This window comes from Macrobrachium rosenbergii, chromosome 4, assembly GCF_040412425.1.
Source record: "Macrobrachium rosenbergii isolate ZJJX-2024 chromosome 4, ASM4041242v1, whole genome shotgun sequence".
Lineage (NCBI taxonomy): Eukaryota > Metazoa > Arthropoda > Malacostraca > Decapoda > Palaemonidae > Macrobrachium > Macrobrachium rosenbergii.
Genome location: NC_089744.1, coordinates 64,977,498 through 65,001,581, shown reverse-complemented (window position 1 = coordinate 65,001,581; position 24,084 = coordinate 64,977,498). Strand labels below are relative to the sequence as shown.

The 24,084-nt window shown below is 35.6% G+C and overlaps 1 protein-coding gene across 4 annotated transcripts in view; it reads left to right on the top strand.

Annotated features, from left to right (window-relative positions):
- LOC136835331 (ryncolin-2-like) overlaps window positions 1–23,835 on the top strand; it is a 50,107-nt gene extending 26,272 nt beyond the window's left edge. For 2 of the 4 annotated variants that reach the window (XM_067098693.1, XM_067098684.1), the window contains exons 2-9: window positions 7,855–7,982; window positions 8,796–8,955; window positions 10,704–11,121; window positions 11,240–11,311; window positions 13,339–13,496; window positions 14,417–14,543; window positions 18,892–19,004; window positions 20,644–23,835. In XM_067098693.1, the coding sequence (XP_066954794.1) occupies window positions 7,878–7,982; window positions 8,796–8,955; window positions 10,704–11,121; window positions 11,240–11,311; window positions 13,339–13,496; window positions 14,417–14,543; window positions 18,892–19,004; window positions 20,644–20,873 (1,383 nt within the window). In that variant the 5' untranslated portion in view covers window positions 7,855–7,877 and the 3' untranslated portion in view covers window positions 20,874–23,835. The remainder of the gene's footprint in view (window positions 1–7,854; window positions 7,983–8,795; window positions 8,956–10,703; window positions 11,122–11,239; window positions 11,312–13,338; window positions 13,497–14,416; window positions 14,544–18,891; window positions 19,005–20,643) is intronic. The other 2 variants (XM_067098711.1, XM_067098702.1) reach the window with 2 other exon arrangements.
- Window positions 23,836–24,084: the final 249 nt, after the last annotated feature.

The window sequence follows — 24,084 nt, the reverse complement described above, 5'->3', positions numbered from 1 at the left end:
TTATTCCCGGATGGGGGAAGCCCTGCTGAATTCTAAAAAGGATCCCACCTGAAAATCCCGCTGTCTGCAGACGCCAGTTTACTTAAAGGAGTCTTCCGAGATGATGGGGAAAAGTAACAACTGTTTCAGCCATGTTATTACTTTATTGCTCGTAGTGAATTTTGTGGTAGTGATGATATAAGTGGACAAGACTGTTTATAACTTATGATAAAGGTTTTGGTGCTTGTGATGAATTCTGTGTTTGTGATGAATGATGAAGACTTTTTGTAACCTATGATAAAGGTTTTGGAAATGTATTTATTTTATAATACAGTCAAGTTTGTTTGGTAAACCTAGATAGCAAATGGTAATAATAATAATAATAATAATAATAATAATAATAATAATAATAATAATAATAATAATAATAATAATACAAAAGTTGCTTTTCAGACTATAAGTTTAGGTTTGTTCCATTTTTTTCCTGTCCTCCTTGTCTAAATAGTTAATGTCCTCTTCTACCTCTTTTCTTAGCCGCCTCTTTTATCCTTGCTATACAAATCTACATCATTATAAAAAAAAACCTGTGAACTCGTTTTGTCCTGTCATTTACAAAACAATCTTCACTCCGAAATATTTACGTTCGTATGTTCAAACACTTCTAGTTGTCAGTTATACCCAGACAGCCGATGGAAAACATTTACAACGGGTATCTGGTAATAAGGCCAAAAAAAGATCAGTTACTTGTTTTATTATCTCCAAATGAAAAGTTAGATAAGATCTTCACGTTTTAATCAGTAATCCAAGTGCGACACGCCTATGATTACCTCAGACCATTAACTTCAGAGGAGGAGTTCCTGAATTTGAATACCTGACTTCAGTACTTTTAATTTTCTGTCCCGAAACTGTGGACATTTATCTGTATTTCCCAGCGGTTTTAGGTGAAAGAGAGATATCAGGACAGTGCAGGCGGAGAAGAACATTAACTAAATTCCACTAGGAGAAATGTCATTCACCCGATTCTTTTCTCATCGAAAGTATATGCAAACAGATCCACCACATTGTTAAAATTTTACGTAAAATTCGCTCTCAAAAGATATTCCAGATTTGGCAGCTAAAAATTTCACGCTTTTATTTCTTAATTGTTTTCCTTGCGACTTTCCTCTGATCTAATGAATTGGAAATGGCACGGGTACAAATTCTACGTCAGTGATTAGGCTCCGTAATTGCTTTTATCCTTCGCTATCCTTATCATCTGTATACATGCATATACAATATATGTATATATATATATATATATATATATATATATATATATATATATATATATATATATATATATATATATATATGTGTGTGTGTGTGTGTGTTTGTGTGTGTATGTACGCGTGTTTAAATATGTATATATGTGAATATAAATATAAATATATGTATATATATATATATATATATATATATATATATATATATATATATATATATATATATATATAATGAAGAGAGAGAGAGAGAGAGAGAGAGAGAGAGAGAGAGAGAGAGAGAGAGAGAGAGAGAGAGAGAGAGAGAGAGAGAGAACGTGTCTCATTCACCGGGCTTGACCTATTTCAGTTTCCATTGTTTACCTTTTCTTTTCAAGTCTGTCCCAGATGCCGACCTTTCCTTGACCTTTGTGTTAATGAATAAATAAGAAGAAAGATGAGGCATCCCGTAAACCGGCTTCAAAGACGTCTGTGTGTGTGTCCATCAGTCATTTTCCTTTAAAAGTTAAGACTTGTCCACAAGAATCACCAGTTGATATGGGTTGGGGTAAAATGCTAAGGGTTGCACGAGGAGACGAAGGGGTTGGTGGAAGGGGGTATGATTTAAGATGAATGAGAGCGTGGGACAGACCCATCTGCTCTTTTAGTGAAACAAGATCATGGTATAGTAGCTGCGATATCCTATACAATTACCTTTGAACATAATAATTATTGTGATTAATTTTATCAGGCGTGATCTTATAGAATATTTTGTTGTGTGATTCTTACGTTTTCGAAAATACTAAAACCATATGCAAAATAACTCATTTAATTGTCAGCATCATTTTGTGATTGGCTCAAGAGAATAGGCACTGAAATCTGTGGGCTAATTGTGTCTTCACATCGCACCATTCTGTTCTCGAAATCTTTAAGTTCTTTCATGCTAATTTCCTGGCAGCATATTTTTACAAAGTATTTTCGGTTCCTTCTCTGCTCTCATTATGCTGATACCTGTAACTTTTATGGTGGGATAGAAGAGGTCATTCTTTTATTCAAGAACAGCGGGCTGAATATTCGAAATTTGCATAAATTAAATGTAGCGTGTCGTTAATGCCTTGACCCTAAAAAGTACACCGAGATATATTCCAGACTCCTTGGCATTATTAAACAGTGGAAAAAGGTCTGTTATGATAACCATCTACAAATTTTTAAAAAATTTACATTCATTAGCGTTTTTATTCAGTGAAACAGCGTTCAAGAAATTGTGCGGCTTAGCAAGAGACAGAATGCCTGACCCCTATGTTAATTTAATCCATAAGAAAATGTGAAACGAAAAGAAATTGAGAATAAATATCAATGTATCCTTGCTGTCTGCAAAACGGAAGATCAGTGAAAATGCTTGCTGCTGATTTATGGGTGTGTTTGAAATTCAAAACGCTTTAATTTCTCATATTATTATTATTATTATTATTATTATTATTATTATTATTATTATTATAAGATTGCTATTCAGATTGTCATTATTATTATTATATATTATTATATATATATATATATATATATATATATATATATATGTATATATATATATATATATATATATATATACACACATATATATATATATATATATATATATATATATATATATATATATATATATATATATATATATATATCCATTCACATATATATATTTATATATACATATATATAGTATATATATATATATATCATTTATATATATATATATATGTATTTTATTTATATATACATACAATGTGTGTGTGAGTGTGTGTATATGTTAACAGTCTGAATAATATATATATAACATCATTGGCAATAATAACAATAATGAAAGAAAGTAAAACATTTTGAATTTTAAACACACACACATATACAATGTGTGTGAGTGTGTGTGTATGTATGTTTTGTAGGCTATGTCTGTAGAAACAATATATATAATCTTTTACCACACTAAGTTGTGGTTTCCTGTGCAGAAAGGGATGACTCTAAGAGAAGATCTGTTGCACTTTCTGGATATCAAACCCTTCCTTTCCAGTACCATTTTAACCATTCTGTCCATCTCATTCTAAGTATTTCTCTCAAATCAGTGACCCCTTTTCACAAATCTATCGCCCTCCATTCTTTCGCTGTGAGTGCACCATTTCAAAACACTTTCGTTTATCTTTTGATCCACACTAACCTATTTACCACTACTGTATGTCGTCGCATCTCTCATCTTTTCAATTCCTATACCACATATACTACGAAAACATTACGTCTCATTAGCTTTGACCCTTATTCTTTCATCCACATTCAGTATCCACACTTTGCTTCCCCAATGAAGAGACGGCTCAAAAATCCCTTCATACATCCCCCACCTTGGGGCGCGCACGTGTCTGTGTGTTTTTGTGGAGAGAGAGAGAGAGAGAGAGAGAGAGAGAGAGACAGAGGGGACTTATTAAAGAAAATTTTATTTGTATGAATTTGAAACCTCGTATTTTCGTTTTAAAATTTGCACTTTTAATGTGAAATATTTACATGGACCAGCTGACATTCAAATCTTTTGTTAAAAGTTCCATGGATCTCGCTAATATACTTTAGATTTCATATGTGAAAAACTTTGTTTCTAAAAGTATTAAAACCATATCCGAAGCGGTAAGCTAATAGCCAAAGAAGAAAAAGCCACTGAATCGAAAATCAAGGTTGAACTTGAAAGCACTTCGAGAGTACAAACTTCTACCATCAAGAAAGGAACAGACCATTACAAGATCCCCTTGAAAACTTCATGTAGGTTTAAAGGATTTCATGACACCCACATGGCAGAATTTTCCTTTGAAGACCATTGTATACAATTTTGTAGAAAAATAGGAAGAAATGTTGTCACGGCACTGTGCTGGCAAATATAAGTAAATGAACGACGTGGAATCTCATCCATCTCAAAATGTAGTAAGTACTTTCGGGGCCCGTAATCAGCCCTATCCCCTTCTACAAAAAGAAAAAAAAAGTTCTTCGTAGACAGGCATATCACTTTTCAACTTTGTCGGCATAGCCAATTTCGTTTTTGCCTGGAGCGACTGGGGAACTTGTGAAATGACGAATAGATTAGGGCTGCAAGTACCCATACGATTTAATCAGTGGGTCCTGTTTAAACCCTACAGAATTTGCACTCCACATTTCGATCTCGGTTTTACAAAATTTTATACTTGCATGACTTCGAGATATGTAGTCCTTTAAAGTCACAAAAACAAATATTGTGTCATCTGTTATGAAATACACTTTTTAAAGTGAGATATGATTGAATTTATAGCCCGTTTTTCGTAGAAGATGATTAATTTAGTTGTCCATTTATATGCATATTTTATAATGTAGTCTGTCCCACATGAGGAAATAATGAAATTCGCTGGTAAGCTATGAATAAATTTATTTTCCCAATAAAACGAGTAGTGTTGCTTATTTTAATTATTTCCCAAGTTCGACATAAATTCTCCCTTATGAAAAATGTGTCAATGGCGAAATGGTAACAAGACAATAAAATCTTTTTTCAGAATATGTAAACGAATCCCGCTGAAATTGGCTATTCTTCTTGAGTCTTGTGTTTTGAAGCTGCGTTTCTCATTATTCTGTTCTTTGAGTCTTGTGTTTTGAAGCTGCGTTTCTCATTAAAAAGAACTGATTGGCTATTCTTCTTGAGTCTTGTGTTTTGAAGCTGCGTTTCTCATTAAAAGAATTGATTGGCTGTTCTTCTTGAGTCTTGTGTTTTGAAGCTGCGTTTTCAATAAAAAGAACTGATTGGCTATTCTTCTTGAGTCTTGTGTTTTGAAGCTGCGTTTCTCATTAAAAGAATTGATTTTCTTCTTGAGTCTTGTGTTTTGAAGCTGCGTTTCTCAAAAAAGAACTGATTGGCTATTCTTCTTGAGTCTTGTGTTTTGAAGCTGCGTTTCTCATTAAAAGAATTGATTGGCTGTTCTTCTTGAGTCTTGTGTTTTTCGTTTCTCAATAAAAGAATTGATTGGCTATTCTTCTTGAGTCTTGTGTTTTGAAGCTGCGTTTCTCATTAAAAGAATTGATTGGCTGTTCTTCTTGAGTCTTGTGAAGCTGCGTTTCTCAATAAAAGAACTGATTGGCTATTCTTCTTGAGTCTTGTGTTTTGAAGCTGCGTTTCTCATTAAAAGAATTGATTGGCTGTTCTTCTTGAGTCTTGTGTTTTGAAGCTGCGTTTCTCAATAAAAAGAACTGATTGGCTATTCTTGTCTTGTAACAAGACGTTTCTCAATAAAAGAAAGAAGCTGCGTTTCTCATTGAATTGATTGGCTGTTCTTCTTGAGTCTTGTGTTTTGAAGCTGCGTTTCTCAATAAAAGAACTGATTGGCTATTCTTCTTGAGTCTTGTGTTTTGAAGCTGCGTTTCTCATTAAAAGAATTGATTGGCTGTTCTTCTTGAGTCTTGTGTTTTGAAGCTGCGTTTCTCAATAAAAGAACTGATTGGCTATTCTTCTTGAGTCTTGTGTTTGGCTCAATAAAAGAACTGATTGGCTATTCTTCTTGAGTCTTGTGTTTTGAAGCTGCGTTTCTCATTAAAAAAAGAATTGATTGGCTGTTCTTCTTGTCTTGTTTTGGCTCAATAAAAAGAACTGATTGGCTATTCTTCTTGAGTCTTGTGTTTTGAAGCTGCGTTTCTCATTAAAAGAATTGATTGGCTGTTCTTCTTGAGTCTTGTGTTTTGAAGCTGCGTTTCTCAATAAAAGAACTGATTGGCTATTCTTCTTGAGTCTTGTGTTTTGAAGCTGCGTTTCTCATTAAAAGAATTGAGTTCTTCTGAGTCTTGTGTTTTGAAGCTCGTTTTCAATAAAAGAACTGATTGGCTATTCTTCTTGAGTCTTGTGTTTTGAAGCTGCGTTTCTCATTAAAAGAATTGATTGGCTGTTCTTCTTGAGTCTTGTGTTTTGAAGCTGCGTTTCTCAATAAAAAGAACTGATTGGCTATTCTTCTTGAGTCTTGTGTTTTGAAGCTGCGTTTCTTAAAAGAATTGATTTGTTCTTCTTGAGTCTTGTGTTTTGAAGCTGCGTTTCTCAATAAAAAGAACTGATTGGCTATTCTTCTTGAGTCTTGTGTTTTGAAGCTGCGTTTCTCATTAAAAGAATTGATTGGCTGTTCTTCTTGAGTCAAGCTGCGTTTCTCAATAAAAGAACTGATTGGCTATTCTTCTTGAGTCTTGAGAAAGCTGCGTTTCTCACGTAAAGAATTCTTTACTTGAGAAACGCAGCTTCAAAACACAAGACTAAAGAAGAATAGCCAATCCCAGCTGGATTCGTTTACATATTCTGCAAAAAGATTTTATTGTCTTGTTACCATTTCGCCATTGACATATTTTTCATAAGGGAGAATTTATGTCGAACTTAGGAAATAATTGAAATATGCAACACTACTCGTTTTATTGGGAAAATAAATTTATTCATACCATACTAGCGAATTTCATTATTTCCTCATGTGGGATAGACGACATTATAAAATATGCATATAAAATGGACAAGTAAATTATTTCAAAAATATTATACATTTTCCTTCTTGCTGAAAATGTTTGATGAAAAAACTCGCGAAGTAAAACCTACAAAAACTCGAAAATGAAATTAATTTAGCTTTCGAAGGGACCATCCAGAGGAGGAAGGTAGAGGGTCCCTTCGAAGGTCAAGTAAATGTCGTTATCGTGCTTTCTGGGTTTTACTTAATCTTGCCAACACGGACGATGTCTATTTTATAGTTAGCTTGAGATGCCACATCTAATTTTCTGGTTCTTAAAAAGTCCCTTCCTGTAGGAGGCAAAAGACCAATTGCTTCCTTCTTGGCTAGGCCTTGCTTTTCCCTACCCTTTCTGTTCACTTGTTTTCTTCAGGCTTGGGCTAGAAAAGGACATGCGGTTGCCCTCCCTATTGACGTTTAAAAAAAAAATTTAAAAATGCGCCGAAGTTTCTTCGGCGCAGTCGAGTTTTCTGTACATCATATAATCAAGGCCACGGAAAGTAGATCTATCTTTCGGTGGTCTCGGTATAATGCTGTATGAGCCGTGGCCCATGAAACTTTAACCACGGCGGCCGGTGGTGGCCTGTCCCATATCGTTGCCAGACGCACGATTATGGCTGACTTTAACCTTAAAGAAAAAAAAAATACTGAGGCTAGAGGGCTGCAGTTTGGTTTGTTTGATGATTGGAGGGTGGATGATCAGCATACCAATTTGCAGCTCTCTAGCCTCTGTAGTTTTTAAAATCTGAGAACGGACAGAAAAAGTGCGGACAGAAAGCCGGCACAATAGTTTTCTTTTCAGAAAACTAAAAGGATAAAACCATTTGCATATAAATGTCAGTTCTCTGCTGATAGGATGCGGATTTACCAACTACGGTGTGTAGCTGATATTTCTTTGCTTTGATTAATTTCGTGTTTTATGCGGAAGAGGCAGATCTCACTCATGATAGTATTGTGTCTGGTAAGCAGGGTTAAATGATCTTTACAGAAGAGATCATTTCAGTAAAAGTTAAAATCTTTAATTTTTATGTCCTTTAAGGGCTAAACAGCACCAAGCTATGTTAACCAGATATTTAACAATTGTATCTGTTTTTTTTTTTTTTTTTATTTTCCAGAACTCTACTCAATAATCACCAAAATGATTGATATCTCCGGAATGACTTTGAGACTAGCGCTTTTCATATCCCTTTGCTTCGTGGGAGTCACCCAGTCAGCTGCCGTTGCATCGAGGAACCAGTCTTCGGTGAGTAGTACGGTTTTGCATAGATATCTGTTCATGTGCTCTGTATGATATATTATCGTGTACCAAACTTTATTACATAATCTGTATATGATGCACAATATAATACACACCAAAGATGGTTAAAGTAAAGCAAAGCTTGTTTAGTATTGTCAACTGTAATGAACACCAGACAACCAAATAATAAGACAATTTTTTCACGAATAATTTTACGGTTTTTTAAAATAAAAGCTGTAAAACGTCATAAACGTTTAAATCTGACTATTTCTATCTATAAATTATATAGATGTCAACAAGGTGGAAGCCCTGGAGAGACAAACCAAAATAATTAAGAAAACAAAGTTATTTTGCTTGTATACATTGGCAAGAACTATCTGTTCCCGGACAACGACTGGTATTAGTGCGAGTATGATATATATATATATATATATATATATATATATATATATATATATATATATATATATATATATATATATATATATATATATATATATATATATATATATATATATATATATATATATATATATATATATATATATATATATTATTTATATATACATGTGTGTGTATATATGCATACACACACATATATATGGGGTTATGTGTATTTGTGTCTATATATAACATGATTATGAGTATTAGGTAAGATAGTAATTGAACATAATATTGAGCATCTTAAAATTCTGCCCTTAAAAATTTTTACAAACCTAAAACGCTAAGAATTAAAAAAAAAAATAATCATGAAATAAACCCTTGGACATTTCCTTCCTGTAAAAGAGCAAATAACCCTTGCAATAATTCCTTCAAAAGAAAGCTGTGCTAAAGAAAATGATACATGACATGTCCCTGAATATTGACAAGACGGTGAATGTTCCTTCCGAGTTGCTGATGCAGCTGCTGGACGTCAGCCGGTCAGTCCAGAAGCTCCTCCCGGCGCAGCTCTCCACCGCCCTCGTCGATGCTGACGACGGTAAGTGACCGGATCAGGATCTCTGGATCCTGGGCCGGCTCTTGGTTGGTCCCAGTCTTCCGTCTCTCACTGCAGGTGGAATTATTCGGATGAAACTTATTCTTGCCCTTATCGCTTACAGTTTGTTTGTTGTTTTTTTTTACGATTGCTAACGCGAACATCTCTGGTATAAAGTTTGACGCTGACGCTTATAATTTTTTTTGTAGTAAACAGTAAATGAGGTAACAAATAACAGAAAGTGAAAATGGATGACAAGATCCCCACCGGGTGCATACAGTTCTGTAATATGATTCACGTGATTTAGATTACATTAAGATCATTCTGTTCCCTCATCACCTTTTCCTATAACTTGTCTCTCCCTGCAGGCTGATTTACCTCTGGAAACCTCTTGGGTTTATAGTCTATTGACTCTGCCCATAATGGTTTTCAGTTGAAGATTGAAAGAAAAGAAAGAAGGATTGTAATTACTTTATATCCAATGTAAATGAATTATTGATTACCTGAATGCAGTCAATACTGTGATTAGTTCAAAGGATGCTGGGATCTAAATCAGGCTTACGTAAAGGAATAATAATGCATTGTTAATAACACCAATACTTCTTACTTAAGTAAAGGGAATTCTAAGCTTTCGCTCAGGGTCATCTCTGTTCTAAAATTGTTACTTATTTTCTTATTCACAAACTCTCCATATTTAATTCATCACCTTCACTGGCTTTAAAATCAAGAGAACATCATATTATTTCGCCTGAACTTGAATGATGTTAGAAGAGTTAAGAATAATCTTTTTTAAATAGGCAAAGTCCTTTACTAACTAGAAGTGAATGAAGGAAAGAATAAAAAAAATTCCTACTAAGGAATCGCCTCTAAGAACAATTTTCCACCTAGATTTTTACTTGGCACCACTGTTACATCCCATTCTACAATTCAAGAATGTTTGGCAGAACGTCGGGACTCTTGAAAATGATTGCCGGATAACTCTTTTTCTACAATTCAAGACCCGCAGAAATTAATGTTGAATAACTGTTTCACATTCACAAACACTCGTGCAAGTTTGCCATTGTAATTTGTTTCCCATCTTTAACAGACAACTGATAAAAACAGTTTGCTCCTCCCTAAATATCACTGTCGTCGACATGAGCTATATTATGCATGCACAACCCTTTTAAGTTTTTCCACAAAGTTTACAAGTTTACAAGTTTCGCGTTCATCCGACCCAACATGAAGCAAATCCCCAAAGGACAAGGTGACTCGTTAATTTATACGTATAATGATTTAAACATGAACGTAACCTTTTACCTTTTGGTTTTAAGTGGTTACCGAGCCTTGATTAAAGAAAATTTCTAATCAAGGCTTCAGTTTTTTTGACACGGTCAGTTAGCTCAAGAACAACTGATTTAGAATTTTTTCGTGAATACAGAAAATACGGTAGTTGAATGGAAATATTACTTGAAAAAATACCAAATCGGATTTGCAGTTACGCTAGCAGATTTTATCTTAAATATCTTAGTTCTAATAATATCTATTGGTAATGTTAATTCAGTTATGACGTAAACAATACAATAGTCTGCTAGAAACTGAATTTTTCAGTGTTGCTCAAAAAAATAATGAGTGACATTAATGTTAGTTCTTAATATTATAATTTAAATCACCATACGTGAATTTATCATGCTATCATTAATGATCATTTGTAAATTCGAATGTACAGATAAGCTAACGTTTATGAGACAGTCTTGCCCCTCATTCCTCAGACAAGGACGAAGCTGGCGGGTACAATTCCCTCCTGGCCTTGGCACTACGTCACCACGCGCTGCTGCAGCAGAGAAACGAAGACCTCCTGACACAGCACGCCCGTTGCACGGCTCAGGTAGAGGCCCTGCAGGAAGACAAGCAGGAACTCCGTCAGCAGATCCAAGAGTACAAGCAACAACTGCAGCAGTTTATGAAGGGAGAATCGTCTGTCATCCGGATCGTTGACATCCACGAGGAGACAGCCACTGACCAGAAGCAGACGACGGCTTCTGTGGCCGTCGATGATTCCTGCCTCTGCGATGATAATGTGACCCGGGGTCATATGGAAGGGGACGTCTGCGTCTGCACCTTCGAGGAGGTCACCACAGAATATCCGCCGACCACGACTGAACTCGAACTGTTGCGCGTTGGCATTAGGTGAGAAATTGACCAAACTTCTGTTTAATTTAAGAAGCTTGAGCAATTATTGCCGGACAAGCATTTCTATCAGGTGTTCGCTTGTGCTTTCATAATTTTTTTTATTGATATCTTCCAGAGCGAAAGACTGCGCAGGACACCAGAATGAAGGGGCTACGAAGAGTGGTGTGTATGAGATCTACCCTTCACAGTAAGTGCGAAAAATATATCTTGTTATTAACTGAATCTTGTTATTAACTGAATCTTCTCTTCAGTTTTCCGGAAGACAGAACGATTGTGAATTGATCTGATTGCTGGTCACTGTTCCTGCTACATGTTTTCTGCTGTGATTTAATTTTTCATCTTAGATTTTAATTTTCTTTTTTTCCTTTGTCCCTCGAAAAACAGTTATCGCAGCATTTTAAATTTGACATTTTCCTTCATTGTTCAAGGCAAGGCTGTGGGCAAGGCTGTGAGTAAGCAACTTGAAAAGTAGGAAAGAAAATAAAAAAGAAAACGAGAGAAAACAACGATAGCTGCTGCTTAAATAAAATGACTCTCAGAAACGCGACAGTAAAAAAATTGCTTGAGTTCCACGTCTTTGTAAACACGCAAAAGACTTAGAGAAACATCATATCCCAATAACTGACGAGACTGCTTTGGCACGTGTCTTCTATCAGATAAGTGTTCCTGATTTATAATCCAAGCTTGCCTGACGCAGAAATCATCCATCATGTAGCATTTCCATTTCCGGGAAATGGAAATGCTACATGATGGATGATTTCCCGGATGGTTAGGTCAGTGGGTCGCCTACACTGAGACAGGGAATTAGATCAACGGGCTCGGAATAAGCTCTTCCACATTGTCTTCCGAATTTGATTGTAAATGCCGTCTAAATTTCGCGCAGAATATTGTGAATCCTGCACCTGTCAGATCTCACTGGCTATGCAGTGGAGAGTGACTTGTTGAAATTGTTCACCCTGGCATTCAGGGTCACTTAATTCGATTTAATTAAGGGTTTACAAATAATGACATTCCAGGAATCTAATGGGGTGCGAGACACATTTTTAAAATGCACCTTCTCAATAAAAATTCTGTAGTACCATCACGTCTCAAAATTCTATAGCGCCATCACGTCCCAAAATTCTATAGCGCCATCACGTCCCAAAATTCTGTAGTGCCATCACGTCCCAAAATTCTATAGCGCCATCACGTCCCAAAATTCTATAGCGCCATCACGTCCCAAAATTCTATAGTACCATCACGTCCCAAAATTCTATAGTACCATCATGTGCCAAAATTCTGTGGTACCACTACGTCCTAAAATTCTATAGTACCATTGTCCTAAAATTCTATAGTACCATTTTGTCCCAAAATTCTATAGTACCATCTCGTCCCAAAACTCTACAGTACCATCACGTCCCAAAATTCTATAGTACCATCATGTTCCAAAATTCTATAGTACCATCTCGTCCCAAAATTCTGTAGTACCATCTTGTCCCAAAATTCTATAGTACCATTACGTCCCAAAATTCTATAGTACCATCTTGTCCCAAAATTCTATAGTACCATCGTGTCCCAAAATTCTATAGTACCATCTCTCCCAAAATTCTGTAGTACCGTCATGTCCCAAAATTCTACATTGCCATCATGTCCCAAAATTCTATAGTACCATCACGGTCCAATATTCTATAGTACCATCTCGTACCAAAATTCTATAGTACCATCTCATCCCAAAATTCTGTAGTACCGTCATGTCCCAAATTCTACAGTACCATCACGTCCCAAAATTCTATAGTACCATTACATCCCAAAATTCTATAGTACCATTTTGTCCCAAAATTCTATAGTACCATCATGTTCCAAAATTCTATAGTACCATTTTGTCCCAAAATTCTATATTACCATCTGGTCCCAAAATTCTATAGCAACATCACGTCCTAAAATTCTATAGTACCATCACGTTCCAAATTTTTATAGTACTATCTCGTCCCAAAATTCTGTAGTACCATCTTGTCCCAAAATTCTATAGTACCATCATGTCCCAAAATTCTATAGTAGGCTACCATCACGTCCCAAATTTCTATAGTACCATCGCGTCCCAAAAATCTGTAGTACCATCTCGTCCCAAAATTCTGTAGTACCGTCACGTCCCAAAATTCTACAGTACCATCACGTCCCAAAATTCTGTAGTACCATCTCGTCCCAAAATTTTATAGTACCATCTCGTCCCAACAGATGTCACGCTGTTCAAGTCTGGTGCGATCTGGATACAGACGGAGGAGGATGGACGGTTTTCCTCAACCGCCGAGAACAACCCGAACAGGAAAACTTCACCAGGAACTGGCAGGATTATCGTGATGGCTTTGGCGACGTCACAGCTGAGTACTGGCTGGGTAAGAGAGGAGTTTTCCTTGGCGCTGATGTTGTTAAATTTGCTCTTGAGTTGTTGGGGAAAGTGGGATGGTATTTTTCTTCTTCTTTTGGGTCGAGGCAGTAGAACGATCCTTTTGTTTCATCGATAGGTAAGAAGAAATTGTCTCTTTTTATTTGTTTTTTATCAACGCCAAGATAAATGTTGTTCTGTTCTTCATTTTTTAAGAGAGATCCAAGGTCGATCTCACGGGAGGGAACGACTTATGACCGTTTTTTGAAAAATCTATTGGATGTCTGTTGATCAAAGCAGTGGTTAGTCGACACACATGCATATGTATTAATTATATTACACGTACATATATATATATATATATATATATATATATATATATATATATATATATATATATATATATATATATATATATAGATATATATATATATATATATATATATATATATATATATATATATATATATTACATATATATGTATATATGATATAATATATATGTATATATATAGATATAATATATATATATATTATATAGATATATATATATATATATATATATATATATATAAATGGATTATGACCTTTCCTCAGAAATATGTGAAAAAGCGACCTAGGTATCAGACCATATTCCAAAGTTTTTAGATTACCCCCTTGACTCATATTTTGACCATCAAACGATTACAGTACTCGCAGATTTATTAGTTTTACAAGAAGAGTCCTTTAATATTGAAAAGGTCACTTGGCAGAGAACGTTATCAGTCAGCAGAGAGACAAACAGTACGTGGACAGTATTTTAACTCAGGTTGTTTAGTTACCAGAACCAGGTAATTTGTCCTTTTTTATTTAACTTTTTTCACCAATACTCTACACATTCATGCACATCAACTTTGAGTCTCTTCAAAATATATTTTATGCTTTCCTCAGGCAACGAAGTCATCCACGAACTGACGGCAAAGGACGAACACGTCCTGCGGGTGGACGCGGAGGACTTCCACGGTAACAAGCGCTGGGGAATCTGGGAGAGGTTCCGAGTGGAGGACGAGGAACACAAGTAAGAAGGATTTCTTATGTATGTCGAAATATGTTCAACATCGAAGGGGTTTAGTGCTGTCAGTGTACCTCACGTGGTGCACTATAGGCATTACTTAAGGGTCTTTGCAATGTCCCTTCGGCCCCTATAGCAGCAACCTCTCATTTCTTTTAAAGTACCTCCCTTCATATCCTCTTTCTTCCATCTGACTTTCCACCCTCTCTGAAAATTGTTTCCTAGTGCAACTGCTAGGTTTCCCTCCTGTTAAACCACCTTTCAGAGCTTCTTACTTACTGTCAGTTTCTCTTTCAGCGCTGAATGACCTCATAGCTCCCAGCGCTTGACCTTCGGCCTAAATTCTATATTCTAAGGATATTCAAATGGACGGCGAGAAACCACTCTAGATACATGCATTTCATATCATCCATTTTTAGATAGTTTCATCATTTCTGTGGGGATAGTTGGGGAGTGAGTAAAACTTTCCCGTAATTATAAATAGTGTCTACTTTTCATGAAAAAGCTTTAGGACGACCTCACGAGTTGTCTTGCTATATGCGAGGGAGATAGTGTGTTGAGTGCATGACTCATGATATATATATATATATATATATATATATATATATATATATATATATATATATATATATATATATATATATATATATATATATATATATATAGATATTACTAAAAGGACCTCACTCAAATTGGATGGTATCTAATGGAGTATTTATTCAAAAAAGTTACAAGTTTTCTTGGACAAACAGTCCACATTATCAAGTATCTGTAAATGAGTTCCTTTGAGTAATTCTTCTAATGCACAGAACAATTGTGTATGTGATAAAGTTAATGTATATATATATATATATATATATATATATATATATATATATATATATATATATATATATCACACATTACCACAGGTGAAAAATAAGAAACAGGGTGTAGGTCTGACCGGTTTCGACTTTATTTCAAGCCATTGACGAAAGGACTGATACAGAGTATGAGAAGTCACAAATATATATACTACAAGAATGGTACTGACGAACATACACAACCGTTAGAGACTACATATCCCCACTCAGGCTGGTGTCGAGGTAGAGTGGCCTTCAAAACTCATTTGGCCAAAAATCACAATTCCCAGAGAGTATATTGTGATCTTTAGCCAAATGAGTTTTGAAGGCCACTCCTACTTCTGACACCAGCCTGAGTGGGGATATGTAGTCTCTAACGGTTGTGTATGTTCGTCAGTACTGTTCTTGTAGTATATATAATTGTGACTTCTCACACTCTGTATCAGTCCTTTGTCAATGGCTTGTAAATAAAGTCGAAACCGGTCAGGACCTACACCCTGTTTCTTATTTTTCACCTGTAATGTGTGATAAATGAATCACGTACAAAAGTTATAATAATCATATATATATATATATATATATATATATATATATATATATATATATATATATATATATATATATATATATATCGTGGTATTTTCTATTCCTGTCCTTTATTTACATTTGTTTTCATAGAGTTTATGTAATTTTTTAACCAACATTTTCTTTTATTGGAGGAAAAGCTTATAGGATTTGCACACAAGCACACACGACTTTTCACTCTCAGGCAGGAGCATGTGTTTTGTTTTTTAGAGCTTTACATCGCAGTATCTAGCATGAAAATAGCTATAAGCCAGATATTGCTGGAAACTCATTTTGTCGAGGTTCAACATTGTGCAACCCATGATAAATCTAACCAGGACCTGGGTCCTAAATCTAAATACATAATGCCACTTCTGGCGGTGTTTTCACAGTAAATATATATATATATATTTTTGTAGCATACTGCGGTAAAGTAAAACTATTAGGCTTCAAAATGACGAAAAGATCAGTATCATGACATGAAGAATAACAACACAGATCGTAATTATTAAACTAATAATGTGGTAGGCGCCTGTCACGCCGTATACTAAAAAGATTTGGTGCGATGTCAGTTTCCCGGTGTTTTGCTGTGTGAAAGCTTGTACTTTATATATCATATTTTTTCATGTTTAATCAGAAGGTAAAATTTTATAAGTTGCCAAATATAAAATAATAGCCCGTAACCTAGGGGTGTTAACTAGTTTCAATTTTGTCATATTAGCTATGGAGGTGGGTGGGGGACAGGTATTGTCCTACCTTATAAGCCGTAATTTGATGAAGAGGTCATTTAAAAAATGTAGGTTACAATTTCATATCGTGTATTGGCAACTTATAAAATAATACCAGTCAGAATATATCTATTTATATGTGCAATTTTATAACAATTATTTTTTAGTGAAAGATAATTTTCAGTTTATACAAACGTTTCTCTCTCTCTCTCTCTCTCTCTCTCTCTCTCTCTCTCTCTCTAGAAATTTCTGTATCTTGATTTTTGTGTAATCTTAGTAAAATATCAATAAACTATATATATATATATATATATATATATATATATATATATATATATATATATATTATACAGTATGTATATCATTCGGAAGGTAACATTTCGTAATGTTAGCTTGTTAGAAAAGTCCCGTTTTCTACTGTTGTAATCTTGAAACATCAAAGAAAACGGTGCCCAAGGCTGATTTTCCTGGACGCCACCAGTACCAGAGATTACAGTACGACTTGCGTTGACCATAAGACTTTGTGTCTGCGGTCATGAAGATTAGGAATCGTGTCCCTGTGACATTAAGTTCCCCTAGAGAGGTTACTTCTATAACCTTGCATGCACTCTCTTATTTCGTGGATACTAAGGCTCCTTTCCAGAGCCTCTTTCACAGCACCTATCCAAACCTTTCAAGTTTTTCCTCTCATTCCTCCGAAACACTTCCGGATTGTGTACTCTTTCATAAGCCTATCTCCTCCACACGATCGAACCACCTCAAGACACTTTGATATCATTCCTTCACATATGCTAACTCCTTTTCCTCTCCTACATATCTCAACATTTCTCACCATGTCAGTTCTTAATGCCACTGCATTACGCAAACAGTTCACCTCTAGCAGCCACTTCGTTTTTTTTTATTGGCATTTAACTCTAGACCTGCTTCCAAAGAAGGAAGTTAGCTCAACAACTGTAAAATCATGTACAAATGATCCAACTTTGCAAAGAGCCTTCGTAATTAACACAAAAATTTGACAATTTAAACATACCCGGAAACAACATTTAACGTAGTAGTTTAAACGTGGAATCATAGTTAAGTGAAATTCCGATTGACAATTTTTTGTATAGCCTAACAAAATTAAAATCATACAGTTATAATTTTTCTCTTCGCACTGATAAGACGGTAAAATGAATTAAATTGTGCGTAACCAACAATCTTTTATCTTTTAATGGTAAATTTTTAAACCAAAATTTGGTTATATCGTGTGGACATTTCCCCTCCTCCCAATCAGCGAACCTTTACATTGAATATTCTTAAACAAAAATTTTGCAATTTTGCCGCCTGTTAAAACTTAAAACATGGTCTGCCTCAGATAGCCAGACTGTGTTTTAAGTTTTATTAGGCTTAGAAGATTGGAATACATTTTTGATAGACTAAACACACTAGCGCCAACAATTACATTCAAAACTGAATGGGGGAAAGATGGCAAACATCACCTACTAGATATGTTGACCATAAGAGAACAGATTTACTACGCCAATACCTATAATGGAAGCCAACTTTCGCCCTTTGTTACTTCTACTACTTCCTGAGTTATCGTGACGTTTCAGTTAGGGTCATGTTGGGTGCAATCTATTTCTCACAGGGCATAGGAAATGCTCTCTTGGGTAACTGGGAAAAAACTTGAGGCGATTTGTCAACATTTGGCCCAAGTACTTTGCCCTGTTATGTTGTCGAGACCATCAGTAATTTAAGCGAAGAAAATATAACATATGGCACTATAAACAACTAACAACAAAGTAAAAGTTGTTTTATGTTTATATCATCAAATATATAACTGAGGACCTCAAATCCGACAACCCTTTTATTTTTCATTATCCTAAAGTTATCTAGTCCTCGCCTGTTAATGAATATTTAAAGAAGAAAATAACCTGAAGATCGATGAATACTTTGTTTTCAAAGTAATATTCTTCTTTAATAATTAACGCTTCAACAGCTGACATTGGATAGCAATGCCATTATGAGCATTATCCCTAACAAAAATGAAAGGCCTGTATTGAAAGGGCGGAGTAGGTCAGTTTCCTTTAGCCGTATATGGAGTGTCAATAAGCTTCTTGGGAAGTAATATCTCCGCTCTGAATAAGACTTTGCAGCTTCAGATAATAAAATAAGGTAAATGACGCATTCTTTGAGCTAAAGTCATTAAATGTCTTCACTCCTTGTTTTCTTTTCTTGCAGCTACAAACTCCTGGCAGTGAAATATTCTTCGAACAGCACTCTGGGAGATGGGCTTTTGTGGCACAGTGGGATGCAGTTTTCCACAATCGACCGAGACAACGACAAACACAAGGGTAAGCTCTAAATATTCTTGTCTCTAATAATGTCTGTCAACCAGTTATCTATTTAATATTTGTCACAAAAAATCTACTTGGCATTCCAGCTTACTTATTTTTACAATAAATCATTTTAAATTCTTTCTGCTTAAACATATTACCTTGACATATTGCTCCATCTTTTGTCTACTACTAACCCATGTACCATATCTTATTATCTCTTGAGTTTTCACCCGCCTCACTATTTCGTTTTTAGCGTATGTTTCACTAGATCCTCTCTGTATTACTTATTTTACAGTATATATTGTTTACAGTACATATTGTTTGCCATGCCAGTGTTTATCTTTGAATGCTTATTTTGCTCACTTTCTGTGTTTCTTTTTCAGTGTAAACTGCCCTTGCCATTCAGTGTTTCTTATATATGGCATAAAACTTGTCCCCTCTTAATGTTTCTTACCTTGTCAGTGCATCTTATTCAATGTATACATTGCCCATTCTTTTGCACTTGGCTTTTCAATTTATGCGTTGCAAACCTACGCATTGTTTCTATTTCAATGCAACCTTCACTCACTTTCTCAGCTTTTCTTTTTTGACATGTACATTGTTCACCCTCTCCGTGTTTCATTCACAATTTGTGCACCACTTACCGTATTGATGTTTCCTTTGTCACTGTATACTTCACTCACCTCTCAGTGTTTCTTTTTGTATGTATATTTGCTCACTTCATGAGTAGTGGCAGGGGACAGGCAGTTGCACTGACATGCAGTATATTGGAGATTGAACATAAATACAAGATAAGACCCGAGCGAACCAAGCTGATGTCTGAACAGGTAGAAGTATTGGTTCTCCCAAACCTTTATCCATTGTTCATAGGGCCTATCAGGTTATGTGACCAGTGAAATGTGTGAATCATAAACATTGTTTGAACGTATGGCCACCGCACTGTATAATCCAAGCAAAATCAGCTGAGCTGCCATGACCCTGTTAAGTGTACAGTTAATGCTTATTAAACTTTTACATGTCTCATCTACTTAGTGTATTTTTTTTTATTTATTTTTTGTTTTTGCACACTCACCCTCTTAAGGTTCTTATTCTTTGAATGTCCGTTCGCCCTCACAGAGTTTCTTTCTTGGTATATGCTTTGCTCATCCTTCCAGTGCTTGTTTTTCATCGTGTGCATTGTTCATCCTCTAAGGCACCAATTCCTTTGGGGTTGCCTCCTCAGGAATGTGAGAGGAACGTAATTTATAAAGTTCTTGAACTGAAATGATTTAGTAGGCATGCTAGTAGGTGTTATTGCTAAGTGAGCAGTCTATTTTATGCGGGATTGATATAAAGTGCTTTTATTTATAGAATGCGACAGATTATCTTCATAATTCTTGTTTCTTCAGACTTATTAATCTCCGGATGATTCTGGACTTAACATACAATTTTATTTTCCTCTTAAACTCTCTTCAGATAATAAGCTTTCCGTGCTTATTATCTGCAGTTTTTCGTTCTTAACCCCGCAAGTAGCAACGTGCAGAGCAGAACGTTTTGTATTAAGGTTTCCCAAACGAGGAATTTGTTCGTTTGAAGCGTTGTTCTCATTTCACTGCAGTTCAATTCTCTGAAAGGTTTCAAACTGATTGTGCCTTTCCGCTGTCCACCGTTCCAGGTAGTTGCTCCGACGAATACAAAGGAGGATGGTGGTACAACGTTTGCCACAATGCCAACCCAACGGGCATCCTGGTCAACTCGGATGATTTTGACTCTGTCGGCTGGGTGTACTGGAGCCCTCGTCAGTACAAGTGGGCCAGTCTCCGGAACCTCCAGATGAAGTTGAGACCAAGGTCCTTCGGCACACCAGATCCAACATCAGCCCCTCTCGGGTGCTCAAGCGCCTGACAACCTTCGCCAACTCCCGCAGAACAGAGGAAGAGCAAGAGCAAGAGGAAGAAAAAGAAGAAAAAGGAACGAAAGGAAAGGAGCCTTTAATTACTCGAAACGAAATGTTCTCCATCAGGAAAGTTAAGGGCAACACCAAGAATGTTGATGGGCAGAACCACTCAAGGGTTCTGAACAATTTAGTGGTTGCTTATCAGATGAGTCAGTTTCGTGTTAAGGTCCTCGATATATTCACTCATTTAGCTACTAGTCATTAGGTATAAGTAATTTCACCCATTTGAGGAACTTTCATTCACCCATGCAAGTCCATTCTTGGTTACGTAAGCCTTGATTCCAAGGAAAGATTTTGATGTTCTATCGTAAAAGCAAATGTAACAGTGATTCTTCTGTCTGCCCTCTGCTAAGTAAGTTTTTGCACCCTTACAAATGAGATGATAATGTACTTTTAATCTTAAAATGTGACAGCAACTTTTGAAAGGGGTTGCCAAAGATCCTCAAAGTTTATTAAAAAGCTATGTAGAGGTACGGGAGAAGGTTTAGACCTTGCACGTCTGGCATTTTGAATGTTTGCAAGAAGTAGTGATGCACTTCGTTACTGCAAATGCCATTCATTATACAGTCAGAGATAAAAGGGAAATCATTAGGTCTTCAGCTGATAGACGATGGGAGATCGGAAAGATCCTAGGTAATAACCTGAAAACCTTTTACATAAAGCAAAGTGAATCAGTAAGGAACCTTTGATTTTCTGAGACATCATCTGACATTTTATACCAGAGAGTATTTTCCAAATTTATATTTTTATCACGCGTTAATCCTCTGTCTTTACCCTAATTCACCACGTGTAAAATCTGAAGTGATGAATATCAAATTGGGTTGTTAAAATTGCTAGGAAAATTACTTCCCCATCCTTTCTTTGTTTCTTGTTCGTTATAAATCTTTGTGTTTGAAGTGCTGGTTTAAAATGCGAAAACGTGATTATTCCCTTATTTTTTATAAGGCAAATGTGATTAGCTCATTTCTCATCCAGTGCGCGTAAATTATTACGTTGTTTACTTTTCTTTACACTTTATCATCTGCGGCCCATATATCTGAAAGATATTTTTCATCAGTTTTACGAGGTCACATCTTTTCTCGTAAAAAACACATTCATGGATTTGGCCGTACATTTTCCCTGTAATTTTTCCAACTCGAAGACCTCGGCAGATACTGATGTCGAATAAGGAAGCGAATTAATTTTTGCACGTTACAGTGACTGAGACCGCTGTCACTTGCGCTGACATCCGACGACTTGATTTTTGTGGGAAATAAAGAGACCTGAGGCGTGGCTGTCGGAGGGACTTTTAACTCGCCCTCTCCGTCCACATCGTGTCAGGTGAGAGAGAGAGAGTGGCGTAGCTGGCATTCCATCGGGGGGTGGGGGCGGGGGAGACCTACGTGGGGCCAAGATATTTTTTGGGGGGCCAAAGAAAATTACATAAAACTAGAGTACCAATTCTGTAATTAGTTAAATATACTATTCTCGAATGTTCATATATATATATCCATGTGAATGAAGGAAAATAATAGTATTTGTAATTAGTTAACATATATTTGAAATTATAGAGCTCAATTTTGAACTAATTTTCAACTCTTACTATATCCAAATTATCAAATACTGTGAGGGTTAAAGTTTAGCTACAAAGGGAATTTCAGTTGGGGGGCCAGTTGTGGGGATGGGGAGTAACAGACTTGAGGGCCCGGGGCGCCCCTGGCCCCCCATAGCGACGCCACTGGAGAGAGAGCGATGGAAAGTGTTGTGAAAAGTATTAAATTCTAGTCAGCGAAACGTTGCAATGTACAGTATAAATACACGTATTCGTCAAAATGTTTCGGAATGGTAAGTATTTGAACAATGAAACGGAAAAATAACGAACAAAGTTGTTCTTCCTTATTAATTCGAGTTGTTTCCTTTTATCGCGTGATGGTAAATAGATCTAGAATGTCATAACGACGGCATTAAAAAAGAGATCTTGAGATTAAGATGCTTGTGCCAAGTGCAACATTTGCAACGAGGATGAAAGGGTGATATTAAGTCTTTAATCGCTTTTAACCACTTTATATTATATTATATACACACGTAATATATATATATATGTGTGTGTATATATAATTATATATGTAATATGTAGATACATATATATACGAGTATATGCATATGTATATATATAATTATATCCATATATACATATATGCATATGTACATATATACATACATGCATACATATATATATGTGTGTATATATATAAAGTTTCTCTATCAGTATTAGTTATATATATGTCTCAGTTGCTCTATCAGTATTAAAGTTATATAGGCTACACGTGTCTTCTTTTCAATGTGCCAAAGTACTGTACGATCTCATGTTCACATTGAGTGTTACAATGAACATTGTGAACATTTTATTTTTATGTAAAATAAAAGTAGTGTAAGTGTTGTAGACGTAGCGGTCAATGCCTATGTTTTTAAGGTACGTGACTACAAAAAGTAGCCTTTACTTTGTCAAAAGACCCAGTATTTTTAACCTTCGTTGCGGACTCAGTAATTACTCGTGTTTCGGGCTGCCCAGGAGCCAAGAGCCCGTGCTGGCATAAGGCTGGCATAAATCTAGACTGACTAATTACTCGTAGAAGTCGCTTCTTCTTTAGAGAACTGTTAATAAGTCTGATGTTTTTAGATGTCTCGTGAAGTTTCCAAATTTAACATTAAGGAAAGATTTATCAAGGAAAATAATGAGAAGGAGTGGCAGTTAGGAAAATGTCTTTCTGTGTAGCTTGTTCTGAGAGTAAGTATCCATGTGTTTTTAAAACAGTATTCTCTGTGGTAACATAGGTCTCTCTCTTCAAGAGATGCTGCGATGTAGGTCTGATGTAGATGTTTGATGTCATAATAAATGTCATTAATAAAGTTAGCAAAAATCTACAAAAAGATTCCTTTATTCTTTCCTCTGTGGCATTGTTCGGCTAAGTTACATTTGCTGTGAAAACGAGCTGTTTTTCAGTTGTTCGTATTGTGTAATGTGATCATCAAACATATTATTTCACTGGAAAACCGAGTATGGTATTGGAAGAGAATTATGGATTTCATTATCAGGCAAAATTATATATCCAGGTATGGAAATAATCATGTTCTTGGTAATCGTGGAGAGTGGGTCAGTACTACAGTATATTACGCACA